Source organism: Nicotiana attenuata, unplaced genomic scaffold, assembly GCF_001879085.1.
Source record: "Nicotiana attenuata strain UT unplaced genomic scaffold, NIATTr2, whole genome shotgun sequence".
In the NCBI taxonomy this organism is placed as follows: domain Eukaryota; kingdom Viridiplantae; phylum Streptophyta; class Magnoliopsida; order Solanales; family Solanaceae; genus Nicotiana; species Nicotiana attenuata.
In genome coordinates, this window is record NW_017670943.1 from 248,216 (window position 1) to 268,071 (window position 19,856).

Below are 19,856 nucleotides of genomic sequence, written 5' to 3' on the forward strand. Positions count from 1 at the left end.
ATTTTAACGATCAAGCTAAATCTTAAATTCAAGATACTATAAGACTCTTGAAATCCTAAGAGTCTATTAGGGTTGCTTGGAGGCTACTCTACCCTAAACCCTAACTCACGCCTATATAAAAGATACATATTCCCTTGAAGATACATCTCGAAATTCCATAAAAATTCATGGAATATTCACAAAGAGATTAAAAACATCAAATATTGTCTTTCTCAAAGCCACCGAAGTGATCAACGGGTGTTCTTCCTTTTCCTGAAGATCAAATACACCCTAAGGAAGTTCGCATCATCCTACGTTCGAGAAATACGCTGGTTAAGCCCTCGAATCAAGGAGAACGATCTAGAGAGAAGAATTAAGGGAACAAACAGAATTGTACCCGCATCATTTTATCAATAAAATTATGTTTCTTCATATTTATATTGTGGTTGCAATTTATTTTTGTATCACAAATAATTTGTAGCAAACAAATACATGTATACTTAAAATGATAAGCAGACAATGTACAAATAATCCTAAATTTATGCATATATAAAAAAGATAACCAAACATTGAACAAATTAATGCTGGATTCTATACTAATGTTAATCATACCTTGTACATGAAACCAAAATCAGCCAAAGGCTGTCGCATTTCGTTTCACCGGTTTTTTCTCCTAAATTTTATTTTTCAACCTCCAAAAAAAATCTCTCCTAAATATTTTATGAAATGGAAAAAATAAAGAAAATAACAACAAGGCTATTTTATTTTGCCCAATAAAGAGAGAGATTACAACGACTTTGACAGCCCCCTTCCTCCAACCGCCCGCGCACCCCGACTCCCGCGAGAAAAATAACGCTCTCTCTCTCTCACACACACACACAAGCCATTACTGAGTGAGAGAGAATAGTGTGCGCGCGCGTGACAATAAAAACCACTAAAAAAACCCTTTCATTTCTCTCTCTAAAACCCCCACTCGAACTCGATCAAAAACATTCCCACGAGGCACACAACAAACACTCTCTTCTTTCTCACTCACTCTTGTTCATACACTACATATACTTATAGCCATCCGTACATATGTACATATACGATATATTTGTATAGTTATATGTATTTATAAATTAATTTAAAGGGCAATGGAGAGGTACAGTGGGACCCAGGCAATGGAGGGTGCTCCGGTGTCGGAATGGACTTCTCCCGGCGGCGATACTGGGCTCGAAGGCGAGTATACTCTTACCTGCATTTCAATTTCGGACCAATTAGTATCAGTTCGTATAATGTGGACTGTATTTGAGTCATATATTATTTATTGGGTAATGCAGAGGCTATGTGGCAGTTGTCGGTGGGAAGTGGCCCAGAATCGTACCCTGAACGGCCCAACGAGGCCGATTGTATTTATTATTTGAGGACGGGCTTCTGTGGCTATGGCTCTCGCTGTCGGTTCAATCATCCTCCCGATTGTAATTTGGTATTTTCTCTTCTTTACTTCCAATTAATTAGGGTTTATTTCAAGGTGTTTATGCTTAATGTACCTGATCAACTTGATTTATTTTCTCACTGTCCAATTCAGCTTGATCTTCTAATATATCAGGTTTTTAAAATCTTCATTAGTGATGTCTATTTTATATCCTTGTAAGTTATAGTCTGAAAGATCTTTTCTTTTTTTGTACATTTTGTACTTTTGATCTTTAGTTTAGTCAGCAGAAAAGATTCGAAATTTTATGTATGTAAGTTAATGACAGGTTATGGGAGCTGCGAGAGCTATCGGAGGAGGAGGAGGAGAAGGAGAATACCCCGAAAGAGTGGGTCAACCAGTTTGCCAGGTAGTTTCCTTAAATGTGATACTATCGTTTTGGAATTTGGTGTTCATTTAATGATCAAATTCGAGAGTATGTGTTTTCTTGATTTGACTCTCTTAGTGCAATAACTTTGTTTACTTTTTTGTTGATCCTGTACTATTTGGACTCCCGTTTAGTTAACCAAGATTTGTGCTTTTACTTCTTATTGGATCTCTATTATGCTGAATGGTAGCTTATGTTGTCCTAGCATCTAGTAACTTATCCTATTTGTGCTCCCATTTCGTTAATCAAGATCTGTGCTTTTCCTACTTGTTGGATCTCTAGTAGGAGTATGCTAATAGGCAGCTTATGTTGTCCTAGCATCTAATAACTTATCCTATTTGTGCTCCCATTTCGTTATCCAAGATCTGTGTTTTTCCTACTTGTTGGATCTCTAGTAGGAGTATGCTAATAGGCAGCTTATGTTGTCCTAGCATCTAGTAACTTATCCTATTTGTGCTCCCAGTTCGTTAACCAAGATTTGTGCTTTTCCTACTTATTGGATCTCTAGTAGGAGTATGCTAATAGGCAGCTTATGTTGTCCTAGCATCTAGTAACTTATCCACAGAAAAAAAAAGTTGTCCTAGAATCTACTATGCTATTTATGATGTTGATCATGCTGATAAGTGCTTATGTTCTTGTTCCTTTTGGTCTTTGGAAATATACTGTTGAATTGGGATACTGATAACTATTTTAGTTAAATAACCGGATTTAGTTTCTGCTTTCTACCATTGGGTGCTAGTTTCGAGCTTCTGTTGGAGGAAATGCTTCAGAGACTCTCTATCTCACCATGATTCATCTGTTCACTTGGCTGTCTAGAATGTTATCTGTTGGAGAAATTTTGTTGTTGTACTTTTAGGATTAAATAATCAAAGGAAAATGAAAATGGTTTTTTCTGCTACAATATTCCCTCACTTATCTTCGTATTATTTGATCCATCAAGTGTACCTATTCTATTCCAAACTATGACTCACATTACAAGGTTGTTTGAATATTTGATCTGCTGCTAATTCACCTAAGTGATTGTTGAATATGGAATCTGTTGGTCAGCAAAGCTAGTTGGTTTTTTTTCCTTTTCTGAAAACTTTTCAAAACCCTTGTATATAAGACTCTTATTGTTCACTGTTATAATGCTAGTTTTTGCTGATTATGATTTACAGTACTATATGAGGACGGGGATGTGTAAATTTGGTACTTCCTGCAAATATCACCATCCAAGACAGGGAGGTGTATCTCCAGCCCTGATGACACATAACATTTATGGATACCCGCTGCGACCGGTCTGCCTTCTTTTCATGTTCATTTAGTTCCTTCGGTTTCCTTGTTTTGTTATCTTCCGTTCCTTTGTGTTTTCGTTCTTTTTCCTTGTCTCCTTTGAAAAGTTTGACCATTGATGTATCTTTCTGATTGGCTCTTTGAGTTCCTGGCACAGGGTGAAAAGGAATGCTTGTTCTATATGAAAACAGGGCAGTGTAAATTTGGCATCACCTGTAAATTTCACCATCCTCAGCCAGCTGGTGTGCAAGTGCCAGCATCAGCAGCTAGACCTGGAGCATTTCCTTTGCCAGCGGCTGTTCTCCCACCAGCCACTTATCCAGCAGTGCAATCTCCTTCTGTTCAATCAGCTCAACAATATGGAGTGGTTGCTAGCAACTGGCCGGTTGTGAGGCCTACTCTGCTTCCAGGTTCCTATCTTCCTGGCACATACGGTCCTTTGCTTTTCCCCCCTGGGATGGTTCCTGTGCCAGGTTGGACTCCTTATCCGGTAGGTATATTATGAGTGTTTTTTGCAGCTGTTGATGTAGACCTTTCCTGAAAGGCACTGTTTATTTCCTGAGTATAAATTATATGGTGCAGGCATCTGCTAGTCAAGTGCCCTCGCTAACTACTCAGCCTGCTGCTGGAGCAGGTCCAGTTTATGGGCTTACACAACTATCTGCATCAGCACCTGCCTACATGGGACCGTACACGTCTCTTACTGCTTCTATAGGTCCTTCAGGCAGCATCCAGAAGGAACATGCTTTCCCAGAAAGGCCTGGGCAACCTGAATGTCAGTATTACATGAAGTATGGGGATTGCAAATTTGGATCTTCATGTAGATACCATCATCCACCTGAGTGGAGTGGACCAAAATCAGGTTTTATCCTCAGTGCCATGGGTCTTCCTCTTCGTCCTGTAAGCAACTTGGCTTTCAATCTTTAGATTGAGATTCTTCATTGCAAGTTTATGCTTCATTCTTTTGGTCTTGCTTGCAAGTTAATTAGATTATAACAGGTCATCTACCAACATTTCCTCAGCCTTTCTAAGTGCAAATTTGCAATTTCCTTTTCTATTGGAAAAAATATTGACAAAGAGATGATAGCTAAATTCTGCTCCTCCTCTTTGATCTCCTGTAGGCAGTTGGGGCTTCATTTCTTGTCTTTCTTTTTTCTGTTGTTGAAATATATAGAGCATGCACGTTCTGGCAGTTGATGAAGAAAGAGTGCTCTGTCGATCTCTCCTAGCAATTTATTGTGTTATATATAACACTTTTCTTGATTCATGTTTCCTGAGTAATGCTGATTTTCCAATTAGCACCTGTTTCATTTGAATTTTTAAACTGGTGTTGTCCCCCCCCCCCCCCACCCCCCACCCACCACCACCACACACACACACCAAAAAAAATAACCTAGACTAAGGGTAATACTAAATATTTAGAGAAGCTAAATCTATTCGAGATTTGGCTATTGTACATGATGTAGATGCAATTTTTGATACATACGGGTTCTGCACAATCTGTAATTACGCCTTGTCGCACTGGCTTAGTGTAAGTACTTATAAACTTTGTGATTACTTGTTAAAAATAATGTATTCGAGAAGCTATGAAACAACAGCAAAAACAGCTATGCCTCAATTGCAAGCTAGTTAGGCAACTATGTGAATCCTCACCATCCATTTTGCTTCAGTTGGACCATTTCACTCCAATATTTAATAATTTAGGGTTCTGTTACACCAAGTAAAAAGACTTCCAGCAAATATTGGACCTAATGTAAGCATACCAAACATCTTAAGCATTAATTCCAACAGGTTGCTATTGCCTGTATCGATCTTCTGCTCACATTGTATTCTATTTTTTCGCGAAGTATGTATGGATTCGAGAGATTACAGGTCTTTTGAGACAATTTCTCCCTTGAGATCTTAGGTCTAGCTGGTCCGTTACACTTTCAATCATCATGGCTTCACTCTAGAGGCGGGTCATTTGTAGGTCTACATAACTTTAACCAGATCATCTCTTTCTTTCATTCTATCCTCTATGTGTGTTGCTTGCACCTTCTATTCGGATCTTGTATGGATATAACCAAATCATCTCAAGCGACCTTCACTCGTCTTATTCTCTATGTGTGTTGCTTGCACGTTCTGTCGGAGATGATCATTCTGATATTGTCTAATTTATAAGATTGCACTTTCATTTTAACATCCATGGTTCTTTAATAATCATTCTTGTGGAATTGTAGCTATATGCTTAGGAAATCCAACTGAACTTAGGTGTTCAATAATACTTTGATCTTTTTAGGGTTTTCCATCTAATTTTTGTACTAAAGCATTCTCTATGATGGGAGTACTTTTGTCTCTACCGCCTTTTTCTCCATGGCAGTGGAATATTGAAAAAGGGCAGCGAACTCCATTTTTTAATTGAATAACATTAAAATCAAGTTAATATGTTGTCAGTGTTATTTAGCATGAAGTAGTGTCCTAACTTTTATGATAGTAAATTGAAGTGAAAAAAGTAATTTTTATTTTCAATACATCTTTCTTGAAATTTAAGAAACCTTTGTCAATTAGCTATTAGGAATGCTATCTTTGCAGTGGTCTGTTTCACACACAGCTTCATGGCTTTTGTCACCATTTACAGCCTCTAAGTGCCATCTCCTAGGTTGCATGGAACTTCACAGGTTTTCTTTGGCAAATTAATCTTAGGATTCTGAAGCTGAGTTGGAGTATTTTAAATGTTCTTCCAAGTCAAAGTCATCCACTTCCTAGTTAATGACACAGCTGTCTAATAACTTACACTACATTTTCAGTCAGAAACTTGTGCATCTTTTGAATGCTTAAAAATTATAGAAAACGTGGAAGAGATTTAAAATAGTCTCTGTATTATCGTGGTCTCGTGATGTTTATCTATACAATTACTTGTTCAAGTGCAGCAAAAAGTGGTTAAACTTTGTATTGTTCATAAGCAACCAGAATACAATGCAAGCTGCTAAATTTCATCCTTATTCACCAGGCGCTGTTTCTGACATCAAAGGGCTTTTCACCTCAACTGGGGCCTTGTAAATATGTGATATTATCTGAAGTTTGAGTTGTTAGTTACTATTGTACACTTAAAAATTGCTGTGACACATTTACTGGCACCTTTGCTATAAACAGTATACTTCACTGCTGATGCCTGCGGATGGTGAGAAATGATTGGTTCCTGCTCTATTCTTATGCTTATTTTTGTTCGTTGTGTTGGAAAGTCAAAATTTTAGCTTTTTCCGCATGTCAACTTGGATTATGGACTATATTTGAATGCCTTGCTTATCGGTGATTAAAGAACATATTTCTTGACTTTATGATGCCATATCATCATCCTTTTTATGTTATTCATGCATCAGTTGAGATCCGCATTGCCAAGTTGATGTTGCGTTCTGGTTCTATTTGTGTGAATTGATTCCTAGTAGTCCATTGATCTTTTGGTAAGATTCATCCAGTAGTTAATCATCAGCTATCTGGTGATCAGTTCCATGAATGACCGTGCTAATATAGTAGTTTGACTAGTTTCTAAGCTTACTGCATGAGCCAGGAATTGATTTACTTCTGTGTAGTATATCTTAAACGCTTTTGTTTCTTACCGAGGTGTATTAATTTTTTACAGAGTGAATTGTATGCTTTAATATTAACTGTGCTGTGCTCAGACTGGAAGATCATTCTTTTTGGGTTCTCTTAATTGTTCTTAGGGTGCACCAATTTGCTCTCACTATTCACAAAATGGAGTGTGCAAATTTGGACCTTCTTGCAAGTTTGACCATCCAATGGGAATAAGCTATAGTCCCTCAGCATCGTCTCTCGTTGATATGCCGGTTGCGCCTTACCCAGTCGGATCTTCTGTTGGTACTTTGGCTCCCTCCTCCTCATCCTCAGATTTGAAGCCTGAACTTGTATCTGGATCCACCAAGGATGCCTTCTCTACCCAAAAGTCTTCTATGAGCACTTCAAGCGGTTCAGTTGGTTCAATGTTCTCAAAGGGTGGTCCTATTTCTCATTCTGGTGTTCAACAGTCTATACAGAGTTCTACCTCTTCCAGTGGCAGCAGCAGTACAGGTCGCGATGGTGAGGCTCAAACATCAAGTTGAGAGAAAAGATTGAGAAATCACATTTTTCTACTGCTCAATGATCATGAACAAGGATTCCGTTTTTGGTGCTAGCCTTTCTTAGGAAGCTTTTATCTTAGTCATCTTGGTTCCTCCCATTCACATCTAGCACGCACTCTAGTTCTGTCTTTCTGTGTTCATATAATCACCACGTGGCCCACCTTTTCCATCTAGCACACACTCTAGTTCTGTCATTTTGTGTTCATAAAATCACCACATGGCTCACCTTCGCCATTTTCGCCCATTTTGAATAAGTGTATTCCATCCTTCAGAGGTCCAACAACCCTCAATGGAGGCCTGTACTAGCCTTCCGAATAACTAGTAACAAAAATCACCTTCCTTTTTAGATGTCATTTTTGGACCTTGTTGTGGTTATTTATGTGGTAGTCTTTTAGGGAACCAAAAAAAAAAATTTCTGCTGTGTCATTCTCCTTCCAATTGGACTGTCTTCACTCCTGTCCTATTTGGTCCCTTTTAAAACTGGGGACAAGCTCCCACTTGACTATAGGAATGAATACCTTGGTCTTGTTGTTTTGGTGTGGGACTTTCTTGTGAAGAAAACAGCTGATTCACAGATTCCGAGCAAGGCAAATGTATTGCTGCCTTTATGGGATCTACCTGATACTTTATGTTGTGATATGGGAAATCACCCAACCTTTTTTTCTTTTATAATAATATTTAACACCAAATACAGCAAAATTCCAAGGGAAAACCTTGACTTTGTAAGAATTCAATTTCTGTTTATATCAAATTCAGACTCATCACTGTCATTTTGATGCAATTTATCGGTTATGAGAGTGTGCTGTCAACGATTACTGTTTAGAGTGCCCTTAAAATATGAGGTTCCATTGATTACCTAAGTTACAAAGTTGGGGTTCTACAGTGCTTAAAGCTAGCAAAACCAAGGAGGAAAACAAGTCACAGCTCAATAAAATGAACTAAATGACGTCAGGTCTGAGCTCAAGAGTGTAGTAACTAGAGTCATGAGATTGAATATTTCTCCGAAAAGCTAAACCTTTCCAATCTAAGTGACCGATTGTCTTGTGAATTTATTCTGTGCACGATTGTGGCATGTCCTTTTCTGCCCAAATAAGCTGGAATCTGAGATCAGACCGTCGTCTTTTGGGGGTGGAAACTTGAGTAGTTTAGCGAAATGCTACAAATTTTAAGCATGTTATTTGGACGATATACCGTTTAACGAAATTTCTCTATTTTTCAATTTTTGGGTTAGTTGAGCTTTCGTCTCAGCAAGTGTCATATATTAGGGCAATTTCGAATTATGACCAGGAATATCAATATCGGATGGCACTAGGAGTTTTTTTAGAGTCAAAATAACAAACCCAACTTTCTTTTTAGCTTTGCATTACTGTTATTTTTGTTTCAACTAGTAGCAATCTAATATAATATGCATTTCACACATCAACTTTCTACTTCATAATCGCTAAAAAACATTCAAAACTACTATTAGCATTCTCTTTCTTAATTAGCCAAACTATGATAATAGTGACATATACAGAAAAATAGTAGTAGTACATTAATTCAAGAAAATCAATCTTCTATGTAACTCAAAAATAATGTAGGAGTAGACTGCACTACTCCACTTTCGAGTTTTGCACGTTATGATATCTACGTACCACATTACATTTCTTACGGCCAAACATAGGGGGTAAATTCTGGAAAGAATATGACGTAGAACTACAATACAGGAAGTCAAACATAGGGGGTAAGTCTCTATGAGAGAACCTAAAAACTCTCAAACAATGCTTCTTAGTTACAAGGAATATAGGTGATAAAATGAGGAACGCCATACCTTTAGCTGGAGTCAGTTAAATATTCCTGCTGCTTTTGTAATTAGTAGCAAAGAGCCTAATCAGAGAAGATGAGTGCAGAGCGGCGCATTTGCATCTATACTCGCTTTTTGGGTCACGTTTTAACTTATGCCCGCTTTGCAAAAAAAATTGCAAGTGTACCCACTTTTCGCGTGACTTCAGGCATACGGGCCTGAAGTAGCAAAGGCAATCACGCAAACTTCAACATTCTAGTAGACAGACCTGAAGTAGCAAAAATTGCTGAACCAAGTGTTGGCTGAAGTTTTAGTTTGTAATTGCTGAACTTAAGCATTGCTGTAGCTGAAGTTTTGTTCTCTATTTGCTGAAGTTTTTGTTTATATTTGCTAAACTTCAGCATGTTTTAGCTGAAGTTTTTTTCTATAATTGCTGAACTTCAGCATTCTTAGAGCTGAAGTTCTAAAACAACAATGACAAGTTGTCATTAAGATCCAGTTGCTATAATGGAATTATCAGGAAATTTGAAAAGCCGCACTCCTATAAAACAAGACCATTAATAAAAGTAACATCTTTCAATTGTTGAACGTAGGGAGAAAGCTAAAATGGGAGAAAGCTAAATACTTGACATAGCAGCACCAACAGTAGCAGCATGAACTGAAGTTTCATAGCAGCACCAACAGCAGCAGAAGAAAGAAGAAGAGGAAGAAGAGGAAGAAGAAGAAGAAGAAGAAGAAGTAGAAGAAAAAGAACAAGAAAACGAAGAGGAGGAGGAGGAAGAGGGCTGAAGTTATTTAAAAAGTGGGTACAATGTAAAACTTTTTAAAAAAATGGGTATAGGTTAAATGGGAGCGATCAAATAGGGCAACCAGTGCAATTTTTACGTGCAGAGCGAGGAGGGCCTTTAGTAGCAAAGGCCCAAAATTCCTTCTATTGGGCTTTCCTAAGGCGTTTGGACAAAAATTAAGGGGTTCACTTTTAGCCCGCGCCAGAAATTATTTACATCTGGTAATCGAAAAAATGTATAAAATTTGTATACTTTTTGTATATCACATACAAAATGTATATATACAAAAAATAATAACAAATTTTATACATTTTTTCGGCTATTATTTTTAAAGCGGCTATACAGTGTCATTTTCTCAAAAGTTAAATTATTATAGCAACAAAATTTAAACTGAAAAGAAGTATTTGAAGTTGAAGTTATAGAAGAGTATTTAAAAATTAATATTGTTCATGAATTTAACTTAGAAAAAGGTTGAGAGTTTTGAAAGTGAAAACCATTATTTCAATTTCAATACTTGCAATCTCAAATCTCTATTTCAAGTTGAAATTGGAAAACAAATCGTAAACTAACATTGATTTGCAAAGGCTGAGAGTTTTGAATCATTATTTCTGAAAAGTAGGCAAACGTGAAATTTTTAGTGATTGCAAAGACCCTTCTGGTGATTGGTTTATGATCTATTATGATCTTGTTGTGTAAATTATAGTGTGGAATTGTTTATGATATCAAAATTTAGTAATACAATGATATTAACCTCCACATAACTTATGCGAAATTTAATACAGAAAACTAAACAATGTACTAGTTACACAGCATTATCAGTATCTGCAACAAGTTCAAAATTTGTTTTATTTGAGATTGTATTTACTTTATCTCTCCCAACTCCAGTTAACACCTCTCCAACAATGTGCATTTCAGAAAAGAGTCCCACCCTCCACAATTTCTGTTTGAAAAGCCACCTTTTATCGGCCATGGTGAACTACCACAGAAGGTCTTTTCTCTTTCAAATGAGAACTTACGAATGATGGAAAATCTGGGAATACTAGCTCCATACAGTCTACCCTTCTGAAACTTGAGTGCACCGAAGGCAGATGCAGAATGCGATAGCCTTGTGGCAGTTAAGCAAAAAAGACATTGAAGACTACTCATTTTGGGGCACGATCAAAATATTGCCAATATCACTTCAGACTGAGCCCCAGGTAACAGCAACAGATGAAAGCCCTTATTAAGCTCCAAAGAGATGAACTCCAATGACACTTGGATTAAACACTGCATAAATCTAATTTTGGCATTTCAAATTTCTCCACCCTCTCATATTAATGGGAAGGATTGCTAATCACACATGTGTGATGTTTTTCTTCATGTTTTTCTTCATGTCTTGAATAAGCAAGATTCCATGCTTATCCACCAAGGACCAGCGCATAATGGGCTCTTCAACAAATCTAGCTGGCTCTTGAGGAAGAAAAACTGATGGCTTGCTCTTCCATTCGCCACAAGAATTCAGATTCCAACAACATCATTATAGCCATTGTCAGATGACTATGCTGCATCTCAACCTTTATCCATCTAAATCCATTGTTACTCTAGGATTATAGCCATTGTCAGATGACTATGCTGCATCTCAACCTTTATCCATCTAAATCCATTGTTACTCTAGGATTGTAGCCAATGTATCAATGACTGGTACTACTGAATTAGTCCAAGGACTTGTACTCCACCACAGTATCATATGTTTGCATAGACAAAGGGCTTTCGGCAAAGCACCTACAGTGAACATTATTATCTAAGTCACAGAACGCGGTACGAACAACAGCGCTTTTGAGAGAGAGAGAGAGAGAGAGAGAGAGAGAGAGAGAGAGAGCAAGTCCCCATTACAACCCCACCCTAAACAAAGAGAGAGATCGAGAGCCTAAAAAAATTCAGAATTTCTTATTAAAACGAACGAAGCCAAAAAGCAAAAAACACATTAAAACGACAGGAAAAAGAAACGACATTACCTGAAAATAGCTACAAAAGAGCAATTATATGACATAGGGAATATTTCTCAAAAGAAGTTATATTCTCTGTTTTACTATGTTATAATTGCAGCTCAGGTAGTTAGTTCTACTATGCCCCGATAAAGAGGTGTGAGCGGTTGGTTTTGGCGGGTACGAGAAGAGGCAGAGGGCAACCTAAGAAGTATTGGGGAGAGATGATCAGACAGGACATGGCGTGGCTTCAGATTTCCGAGGACGTGGCCCTTGATAGGAAGGTGTGGAGGTCGAGCATTAGGGTTCTAGGTTAGGAGGCAGTTGAGCATTTTTCTACTTTGTAGATGTGTGAGGCTAGTCTGATAGGATTGTCTTAGACTGCTAGTGGCTATTGTTGTGTTCACACTATTCTTCCGTTTTTCATTGTGTCGGGCCTTATCTTCTGGTTGTTGTTGTTGTTATTATTTCTATTGTTTTCCGTTGATAGTACTGATATATTGTCTCTCTTTTCGTTTTCTTGAGCCAAGGATCTACCGGATACAACCTCTCTACTCCCTCGGGGTAAGGGTAAGATCTGCGTACAATCTACCCTCCCCAAACCTCACTTGTGGGATTTTACTGTCGTTGTTGTTGTTGTAGTTAGTTCCACTACCAGGATAGCAGTTTCTAATTCTAAACAGATCACTAGTAAATATACCACTGCTGGTCTCGAACCTGGAAGGGCTATTTATTTAGAACTTATTTGCCTATAAAAGCAATAGAGAAAAATTGTTTGACAGATAAACCATGATGAAGTTCTACCTTTTTGTCTAAGAGACAAATTCAATGCAATGAGTTTAACACCGGTGCGTCCAACAAAATTTTCTATCTTCCAATTTCATTATATCCTAAGATGGTCAGCAATGTTCACAAATGATTGTTAAGATGGTTGACAGGAATTGACTCTCACAGCCAAACTCTGGAGCAAGAAGAAAAACAACGATTTAATGTCTGATGTTAATACATTTTCAAAAAAATGTCTATGTTAATCAGAAGTATTTTTGCCAAACAACGTCAAACCTAAGCAATTGTTAACATTACCCACAATACTGAACCAGAGCTGTGGGCGATCCTATTCTCCTTCAGTTACGAAAGCGAGGCATCTCATGGACACCGATAAGAGATTAAATTAAACAGAGAAAATACTTGGGATATTCCTTTATCTCAATGTGAGCTCTTCTGAACAAAACTTACAAAAGAGGTCCCAAGACATTTTTTTTTCTTGAGGGGGGTGGGGGGTGGGGGGGTTAGGCGATACTCCTGCCCTACATCCAAATCAATTTGCTTGGATAAGAATTTGAAGAATTAACCTAAATAGTCAACAACCCAACCGCTTAAACTAAAATAAATGGTGGATGTATAATATATTTGTAATTCATGTATAATCAGTGAAAAATCAATGTATACTCGCTAGGAAAAGTAAATAGTGAATGCAGCCGAATATTTGTGTAAATATCCCTAAGAATTTCCCCTCCCAAAATCCCAATACTGACTGCAGTGTGATCAATTCTGATACTTGGTCCTGAATGGAGAAGTATTTGTACGAGCAAAAAAGATTGATTGCTATTAGAACATAGCAATTTTTTGTTAGTTTTTGAGAAATGTCATAAAATATCGACTACGGAGTGTTCAACTTGAATACTTAGCATTGAATGGAAAAGAAAACACTTCTTTGATGAAAATTTGATTGCTATTAGAGTCATGCAATTAGTTGGTTAGTGAACACTCATTTTCATAAAGGTTTGGCTAAAGTATACAATAGCTTGGTTAAAGTAAAGAAGCATAGAAGTATAATGAAAGATACCTCAGTTCATGCCAAAACATTTCAGCATGTTCATGCAAGAAGGGTCGCAACGGCGCAAGAAAATCATCTCCGGCATACTGTTGTGTCAAATGTGTATTTTCGGAGATAAAAAGTGAGGTAACAACATGGACGATAATGGACGGATCTGGATCCCCCAGTATAGCCTGCAGCTCCCTTCTTATCCAAGGTTCTATTCTCTGTAACATCTTTTCTTTGGCACTCCTATTATCCATGCGCTATAAATTTAAACACCGAGTAAAGATCAAAATCAAATTTAGACATCTCAAGCAGAATCAATTAAGACAAAGAACTTCTAGCCATCAGGTTTATCATCAAGATAGTAGACATAATAATAGCTAAGATAGTAGACATAATAACCACAATTTCTTTAATTTATTTAGTGAAGAGCGTCAATCTATTGGGGTGAGCATTACCTGCACAAGACAATATTTGGATGAAAACCGAACAGCCTGCAATCTCTCTTCATATATACTGCAACCAAAATATATCACGCTAGGTTAAACAACTAGCCATGTATTTAGGATTTTCCACGTTAATTTAGACATAATACCTAGCACGCCAGTGAATTATTCTCCTGTTAATATCATATGAATTTGAAGCTCCAATCTGATCAAAGGATCGCCGCCTTGGGAACGGCCTCGTTCTGGAGCCAAAAGCATTCAGCTCGTCTCTCCTTCTCCTAATCGCTCTGTACAACAAAAAACTCACAAATTAATTGTACTATTTTTGGGGGATAATCCGAGCCAATTTCCGGGCACTTCAAATTAATTGTACTTTTAACACTAAAGTTAATTTTTTGGTCATGGCTGAACCTGATGGACAATTAATGATAAAAACTAACCTTTGGTCCACAAATCGATCTCTCGGCCTAGATGAGGCAAACCCTAAGTGTAATTTCTTAGTCTCGTTACGAGCTGATAATTTCTCTTTCTTAAAGGTCCCGGAGGAGAAACTGATTCTAGAGAACCATGAATCAAAATCGGCGTTGCAGAGAGGGCAATTTCGCTTCACATCGCTCCATCTGCGGATGCAGTCGATGCAGTAGGCGTGCATACATGGGATAACAACCGCTGCTTCCCGATGGTGCAACCGGTTCAGGCATATTGGACATGATTTCCCGACTACAGCATTGACAATTCGCTTAAATCTCGAGTCCATAAGTTAGAGACAATTTCGAATCGGGTCAATTGTTAAATCCAGCAGCTTTTATTTGATGAAAGGCTATATTTGGCGGTTATATCACCGGCCCGATTTCTTTTTCTAAAAAAATGCTATTCTTACAGCTTGGTCGGATGGTTGTTACCTTTTTTTTTAAATAATAATAATAATACAACGTTTACTTAAATTTTATTACAAGTATCATTTCATATAAGTCATTACATTAGTTTTTTCTCTCATATTGACATTTTTATTATTAAATAATTATATTTTATCCGTTATTTTTTTATATAGTATTTGTACTTCGTATATTATTTTTTCTTAATAATATTGCAAGTTTATTCTTCATATTGTTGGTGCATGATATTATAAAACGACGGCAAACGATACAGTATATTTAAATGTTGTATTTATCAAACAATACAATACATTATAAAACGACAGTTAACAAGCAATAAAATAAATTATACACTACTTGCACGTCATCAAAAAAAATAATTACAAATAACTACTCATAACAAGTACAATAATTTATTTGGAAATAAAATAGACTACTTGCTACAAGAAGTTAATATACAAATAGTGTTAAAAATCTTTACATTTGTCATTATATATAGTATAAGTTTAATCCTTATACATATACACACTTTAAATTTTTTCCTTTTTCATAGTAAAAAGTAATTAATTAGTATCCAAACTCTAACTAAGAGTATTATTTAAAAAATAAAAACGCAAAGCATCGCCATGATCATTGTTATTGTTTTTATTGGCCTGCGTTTGATACGTAGAACGGTAGAAGTTAGGTTTAGTAAAGCGTTTATTAAACCCACAAAGCTCCTGCGCTTTTGAGTTTTGGCTTTAAGGACCCTTGGAGATGAAGACTCATCACCTCATTTTCTCCACCCACCATTTCGCCGCCGATGAACACCGCCGGAACTGTTGGATTGCAGCCGAGATTTGAAAGCGCCGCCTCTATATCATGGCCTCTCTGCATCTCGTCCAGCTCGTAAATCGCGGTGTTAACGCCGAGGTCGGAGAAGAGAGACTTAATAGAGTGGCTCATGCAGCAACAACTCTTGCTGAATATCACCACTGGCTTTTCAGTTACCATTCTGCTTACTTTCTCCATTGGCAAATTCAATATATATATAAGCTAAAGTATAAATAGATACCAGCTCTCCTGTAAATATATACGAGTTGATTTTAGACTCCAAGTTTTAAGGTGAGGAGAAATGAAGGTCCAAGGAGACATATATATAGACTTCCTTGACGTCGGTACAAATTTGCTAAGGTTGCAGAAAGAATATAATCCTAGAAAAGGAAAAGAACTAGAAGTTCGATTTAAGAATAATGTATTAGATTTACTGCTCTTATTTTTTATTCTTCTTCTTAGGATTGTCAGTGCGTAAGTTACTAATACTATAATTTACTAGCGCAAATGCTGATAATCGATTTCAGAAATTATTTTTCTTTTTTTTCGTAATATTAAACAAATTTAAATCCAAGTGAGCATAAATGTTACTGTATGTGTTTTTGGGAAGATCGAAGCATCTATTTTTTTAAGAATAACGTCCTGATGTGTAAGACGGTCATAAACCCTTTTAGAAGTCCTAATTATACAATCCAAAAAGTAGTATGATAATCATATATTAGTAATTTAATACCCGTTGAACGTGTAATTTGGTTTTTGAGATCACATGTGAACTTTAATGTGGACTTATGGGTGCAAATGCAAGCTTGTCAAAGGTTGTATCGTTCATATAAAAAGAAAAAAAGAAGCAGTTAAACATGCATATATGCTTTGAGAATTTCCTATTTTATGTGTTCAATGCGGTCGATTCATTTCATTACAGACATATACTTCACAAGTATTCTACTCTATATGTTCTAAATAGGGGTGGCAAATGGATTGTTTCAACTATATTTGGGTAGGTCAAGATGGGTTGACTCTTTAAATGGGTCATTATCCAATCTTACTCAAAGTTCACTTAGGTTAAGATGGACTAAATATTAGGTTGCAACCCAACCCACCTAAATTGACCCAAATCTTTGCAAATTTTCAGAAACCACTATTGTTTAGTGGTTGTTAATTAACTTGTTATAGCTACCATTTACTTAATTACTTCGTATAGCTATCTTTACAGTTGTTATGGAATGTATTCGACGTATTCAAGCTACTGTATACACGAATACAATAGCAAAACTCGGCGAAAAAACAGGGCATGCCAGCTATCATCCGCTATATTCATATGTATTCGTGAGATGTATTCATGAATACAGCGTAAAAATAGGCCTCTTCAGCTGTTTAAAAACGGAAAGTGAGTCAATTAACTTGATAGACTCCTAATGTAACTCAACAAACTCAATTATAACACGCAAAATTATTAATCCAGTTAAGGAAAAGATTTCTCATACGAAAAACACCCAAAAAATAGAGCAATATTCAGAGCTTTAGTTCATCATTTTTTTCGTGGTATATACTTACAAGCTCTTCACCAATTTGTTGTATCCAACTGTATGGATATGTATTCTAGCTAGTTGTATAATGTATTCATGGTAGAATTTTATAAAATACAGCATGTATAATGTTGTATTCATAATATATGTTTCTCTAACAAAATCTAAATAATCTAAATACATCTAAAAGTCATTGTCTACGATATAAATATATTTCATTGGTTGTATTCATTGATTTTCTATTTATATTGAGAGTATTTTACTGTATTTCTTTGTATTGTTGTTTTAAATGCAGATATACAGTTAGGTTGAAAATACAAATGAATACAGTTAGAACTAACAATGTATTTTAAAATGTTATTGTATGAACTCAAATACATATAATTAAATACATCCAAATACAACAGTCAAAAATCACTGTACAAAATAAAAATCAATGCATGCCTTATAAAATACATATAGACAAATCTGAATACAAGAATAACTCTTCCGTTGGAATTGTCAACCGTCCGCAATGGGGCAAAGAAAATCAAAAAGTACTGCCTCCCCTATTCCCAGAACTAACTTTGCGATGTCGTCTTGAATTAGACTTCGAGGAAAAAAAAACGACCAAGAGAATTCACTTTTAGCTTTATAAAAGCTAGTAGGAAATTTGTTTCCATATGTACAGATTTGGAATTCTTCTACGAGGCAATAATGGTGACAAAAAGCATTTAGGTCAATCTTCAGCTAATGCTTCCTCCCATTTTGTATGCATTGTTATTGACCGGATTTCTTACATCCACATTTGTAGTTTTCAAGTTCAGTATTGAGATTCTGCACAAGATGAAGAAAATTAGTTTGATTAGTTTGAAAAGAACATACGTGAGGGTTTAATAAGGAGGTAGTTTTATATAAAGAATGAGAGAGAAAAATATTAGAGAAGTGTTTAATGGCTTAATTGTAGGAAGTAACCATAAATATATATTTTGCTATAAAAATTAAAAGATAGCTATAGAAAATAATATATTAAAAGGATTTTCATTTATAATAAATAGGGTGTAAAGCTTTGCTATAGTTGGTAAAAAAATTTTGTTTGTTTGCTTGCTGAAATTGATTGGGCCAAGGGGCCATTTCGTGTTTGCTCAATTTTGAAATTTCAGAAAAAATCGGTCTGCACTTGGTATATTGGACTCAAAGTTTATTCTGCAAACGGACAATTTATAAAGAATTAGTTCAAGTAAGTTAATACAATAAAACATTTCTCTATTGTATATTTCTTGTTGAACGTATAAGCTTATTGTAGCTGTATATGTGATAAGTGGATAGTTAGTTAGAAGTGTTAGTTAGAAATACTGTATATATATGCTTCACTCTGTACAGTGTTTTTTATATAACTGAAGAAATGAGAAGCGGTTATCTTTCTCTCTAAATTTCTTCTTCTGTTCGTTTCTTCTTCTTCTTCTTCAATCTCTCATTGCTTGATAAATTTTACATGGTATCAGAGCCATCTGCTCGCATCTAGATCCCAAATCAGTGTAAATGCTGAATTCAAGCTCAATTGCTTCAATTACACAAGCTCTGCCTCTATAGTTGAAGCTCAACAATGGCGGAAGTTGACAATGAAGCTCCTGAGAAACTAGGGCACAATCATCCTCTATTTTTAAACTCAAATGACAATTCCGGTGCAATTCTAATCTCGTTCAACTGCGAGGTCCAGAAAATTACTCGGTGTGGAGTCGGGCAATGCGAATTGCTATTTTAGGTCGAAACAAGTTAGGGTTCATCGACGGTACCTGTAGACGAGGAAAGTTTGGTCCAAATCTAGTAGATCTATGGGATACATGCAACGCCATAGTACTATCATGGATAATGAATTGTGTATCGCCCGAGTTGCTTAGTGGAATTATTTACTCCTCAAATGCGAGTGCTGTGTGGAATGATCGAAAAGAGAGGTTCGATAAAGCTGATCTCTCTCGAATTTTTCAGATTCATAAGAATATTGCCACAATTAATCAAGGTACCAGCTCGATTTCTTCTTATTTCTCAAAATTGAGACAGATGTGGGCAGAGTTTGACAGTCTAGCTCCAATTCCTGGATGTGACTGTGATAAATCGCGTGAATTCGTTGTTTTTATGGAAAGGCTGAAGCTCTTACAGTTCCTTATGGGGCTAAATGAGTCTCATGAGCAAGCTAGAAGCCAATTGCTCATGATGACACCAGCTCCTTCTGTGAACAAGGCCTACTCTATGATGATGGAGAGGGAAAGCCAGAGAGCAATTGCATATACAAGTCCTGTAGAGAATTCTGATCTCACTACTTTGGTGTTTACTAGAGGTGGTTTTCAACAAAGGCCTAAGAAGAATTTTAACCTAGTGTGTGACTACTGCAAGTACAAGGGGCATACCAGAGAGAATTGCTTCAAACTAGTTGGGTACCCTGCTGATTTTAAACATAAGAAGAAAGGAAATGCATTCCCTACAGCTAACTTTGTAGGAAACACTGGTGATTCAGGAACACTAATGCCTACTAATGGAAGTCATGATGTATTTTCAGCAGCTAATTTTGCAGGTAATAACAGTGGAGCAAACCGATGGGGAGAGGAGTCAATCGTCAGCCTCATTCAGCAACTTCACCTCACTTACGCTCCTC

At 36.5% G+C, this 19,856-nt stretch overlaps 3 protein-coding genes across 5 annotated transcripts; 1 reads left to right on the forward strand and 2 right to left on the reverse strand.

The window, feature by feature from the left end:
• Window positions 1-790: 790 nt before the first annotated feature.
• LOC109244679 (zinc finger CCCH domain-containing protein 32-like) lies at window positions 791-7,988 on the forward strand. Of its 2 annotated transcripts, none has more exons than XM_019411811.1 (7): window positions 791-1,200; window positions 1,302-1,447; window positions 1,722-1,802; window positions 2,978-3,097; window positions 3,238-3,582; window positions 3,675-3,992; window positions 6,794-7,988. In XM_019411811.1, exons 1-7 carry the CDS (start codon window positions 1,116-1,118, stop codon window positions 7,187-7,189), a joined length of 1,491 nt encoding a protein of 496 aa, XP_019267356.1. In that variant the 5' UTR covers window positions 791-1,115; the 3' UTR covers window positions 7,190-7,988. The 2 variants fall into 2 exon arrangements, with proteins under 2 accessions (XP_019267356.1, XP_019267357.1); XM_019411812.1 differs by having other exon boundaries at window positions 3,250-3,582.
• Window positions 7,989-10,514: 2,526 nt separating this feature from the next.
• On the reverse strand, window positions 10,515-14,909 carry LOC109244680 (E3 ubiquitin-protein ligase Topors). 2 transcript variants are annotated; one of them, XM_019411813.1, is made up of 5 exons: window positions 14,451-14,907; window positions 14,160-14,297; window positions 14,023-14,080; window positions 13,589-13,824; window positions 10,515-11,539 (listed from the first exon to the last, which is right to left on the reverse strand). In XM_019411813.1, the coding sequence occupies exons 1-5, from the start codon at window positions 14,765-14,767 to the stop codon at window positions 11,470-11,472; spliced, it is 819 nt and encodes a 272-aa protein (XP_019267358.1). In that variant the 5' UTR covers window positions 14,768-14,907; the 3' UTR covers window positions 10,515-11,469. The 2 variants fall into 2 exon arrangements, with proteins under 2 accessions (XP_019267358.1, XP_019267360.1); XM_019411815.1 differs by lacking the exon at window positions 10,515-11,539 and adding an exon at window positions 11,547-12,703 and having other exon boundaries at window positions 14,451-14,909.
• A 367-nt stretch (window positions 14,910-15,276) lies between these two features.
• On the reverse strand, window positions 15,277-15,995 carry LOC109244676 (monothiol glutaredoxin-S3-like). Its single transcript, XM_019411809.1, has one exon. It carries the CDS (start codon window positions 15,894-15,896, stop codon window positions 15,588-15,590), a length of 309 nt encoding a protein of 102 aa, XP_019267354.1. The 5' UTR covers window positions 15,897-15,995; the 3' UTR covers window positions 15,277-15,587.
• Between the last annotated feature and the right edge of the window lie 3,861 nt (window positions 15,996-19,856).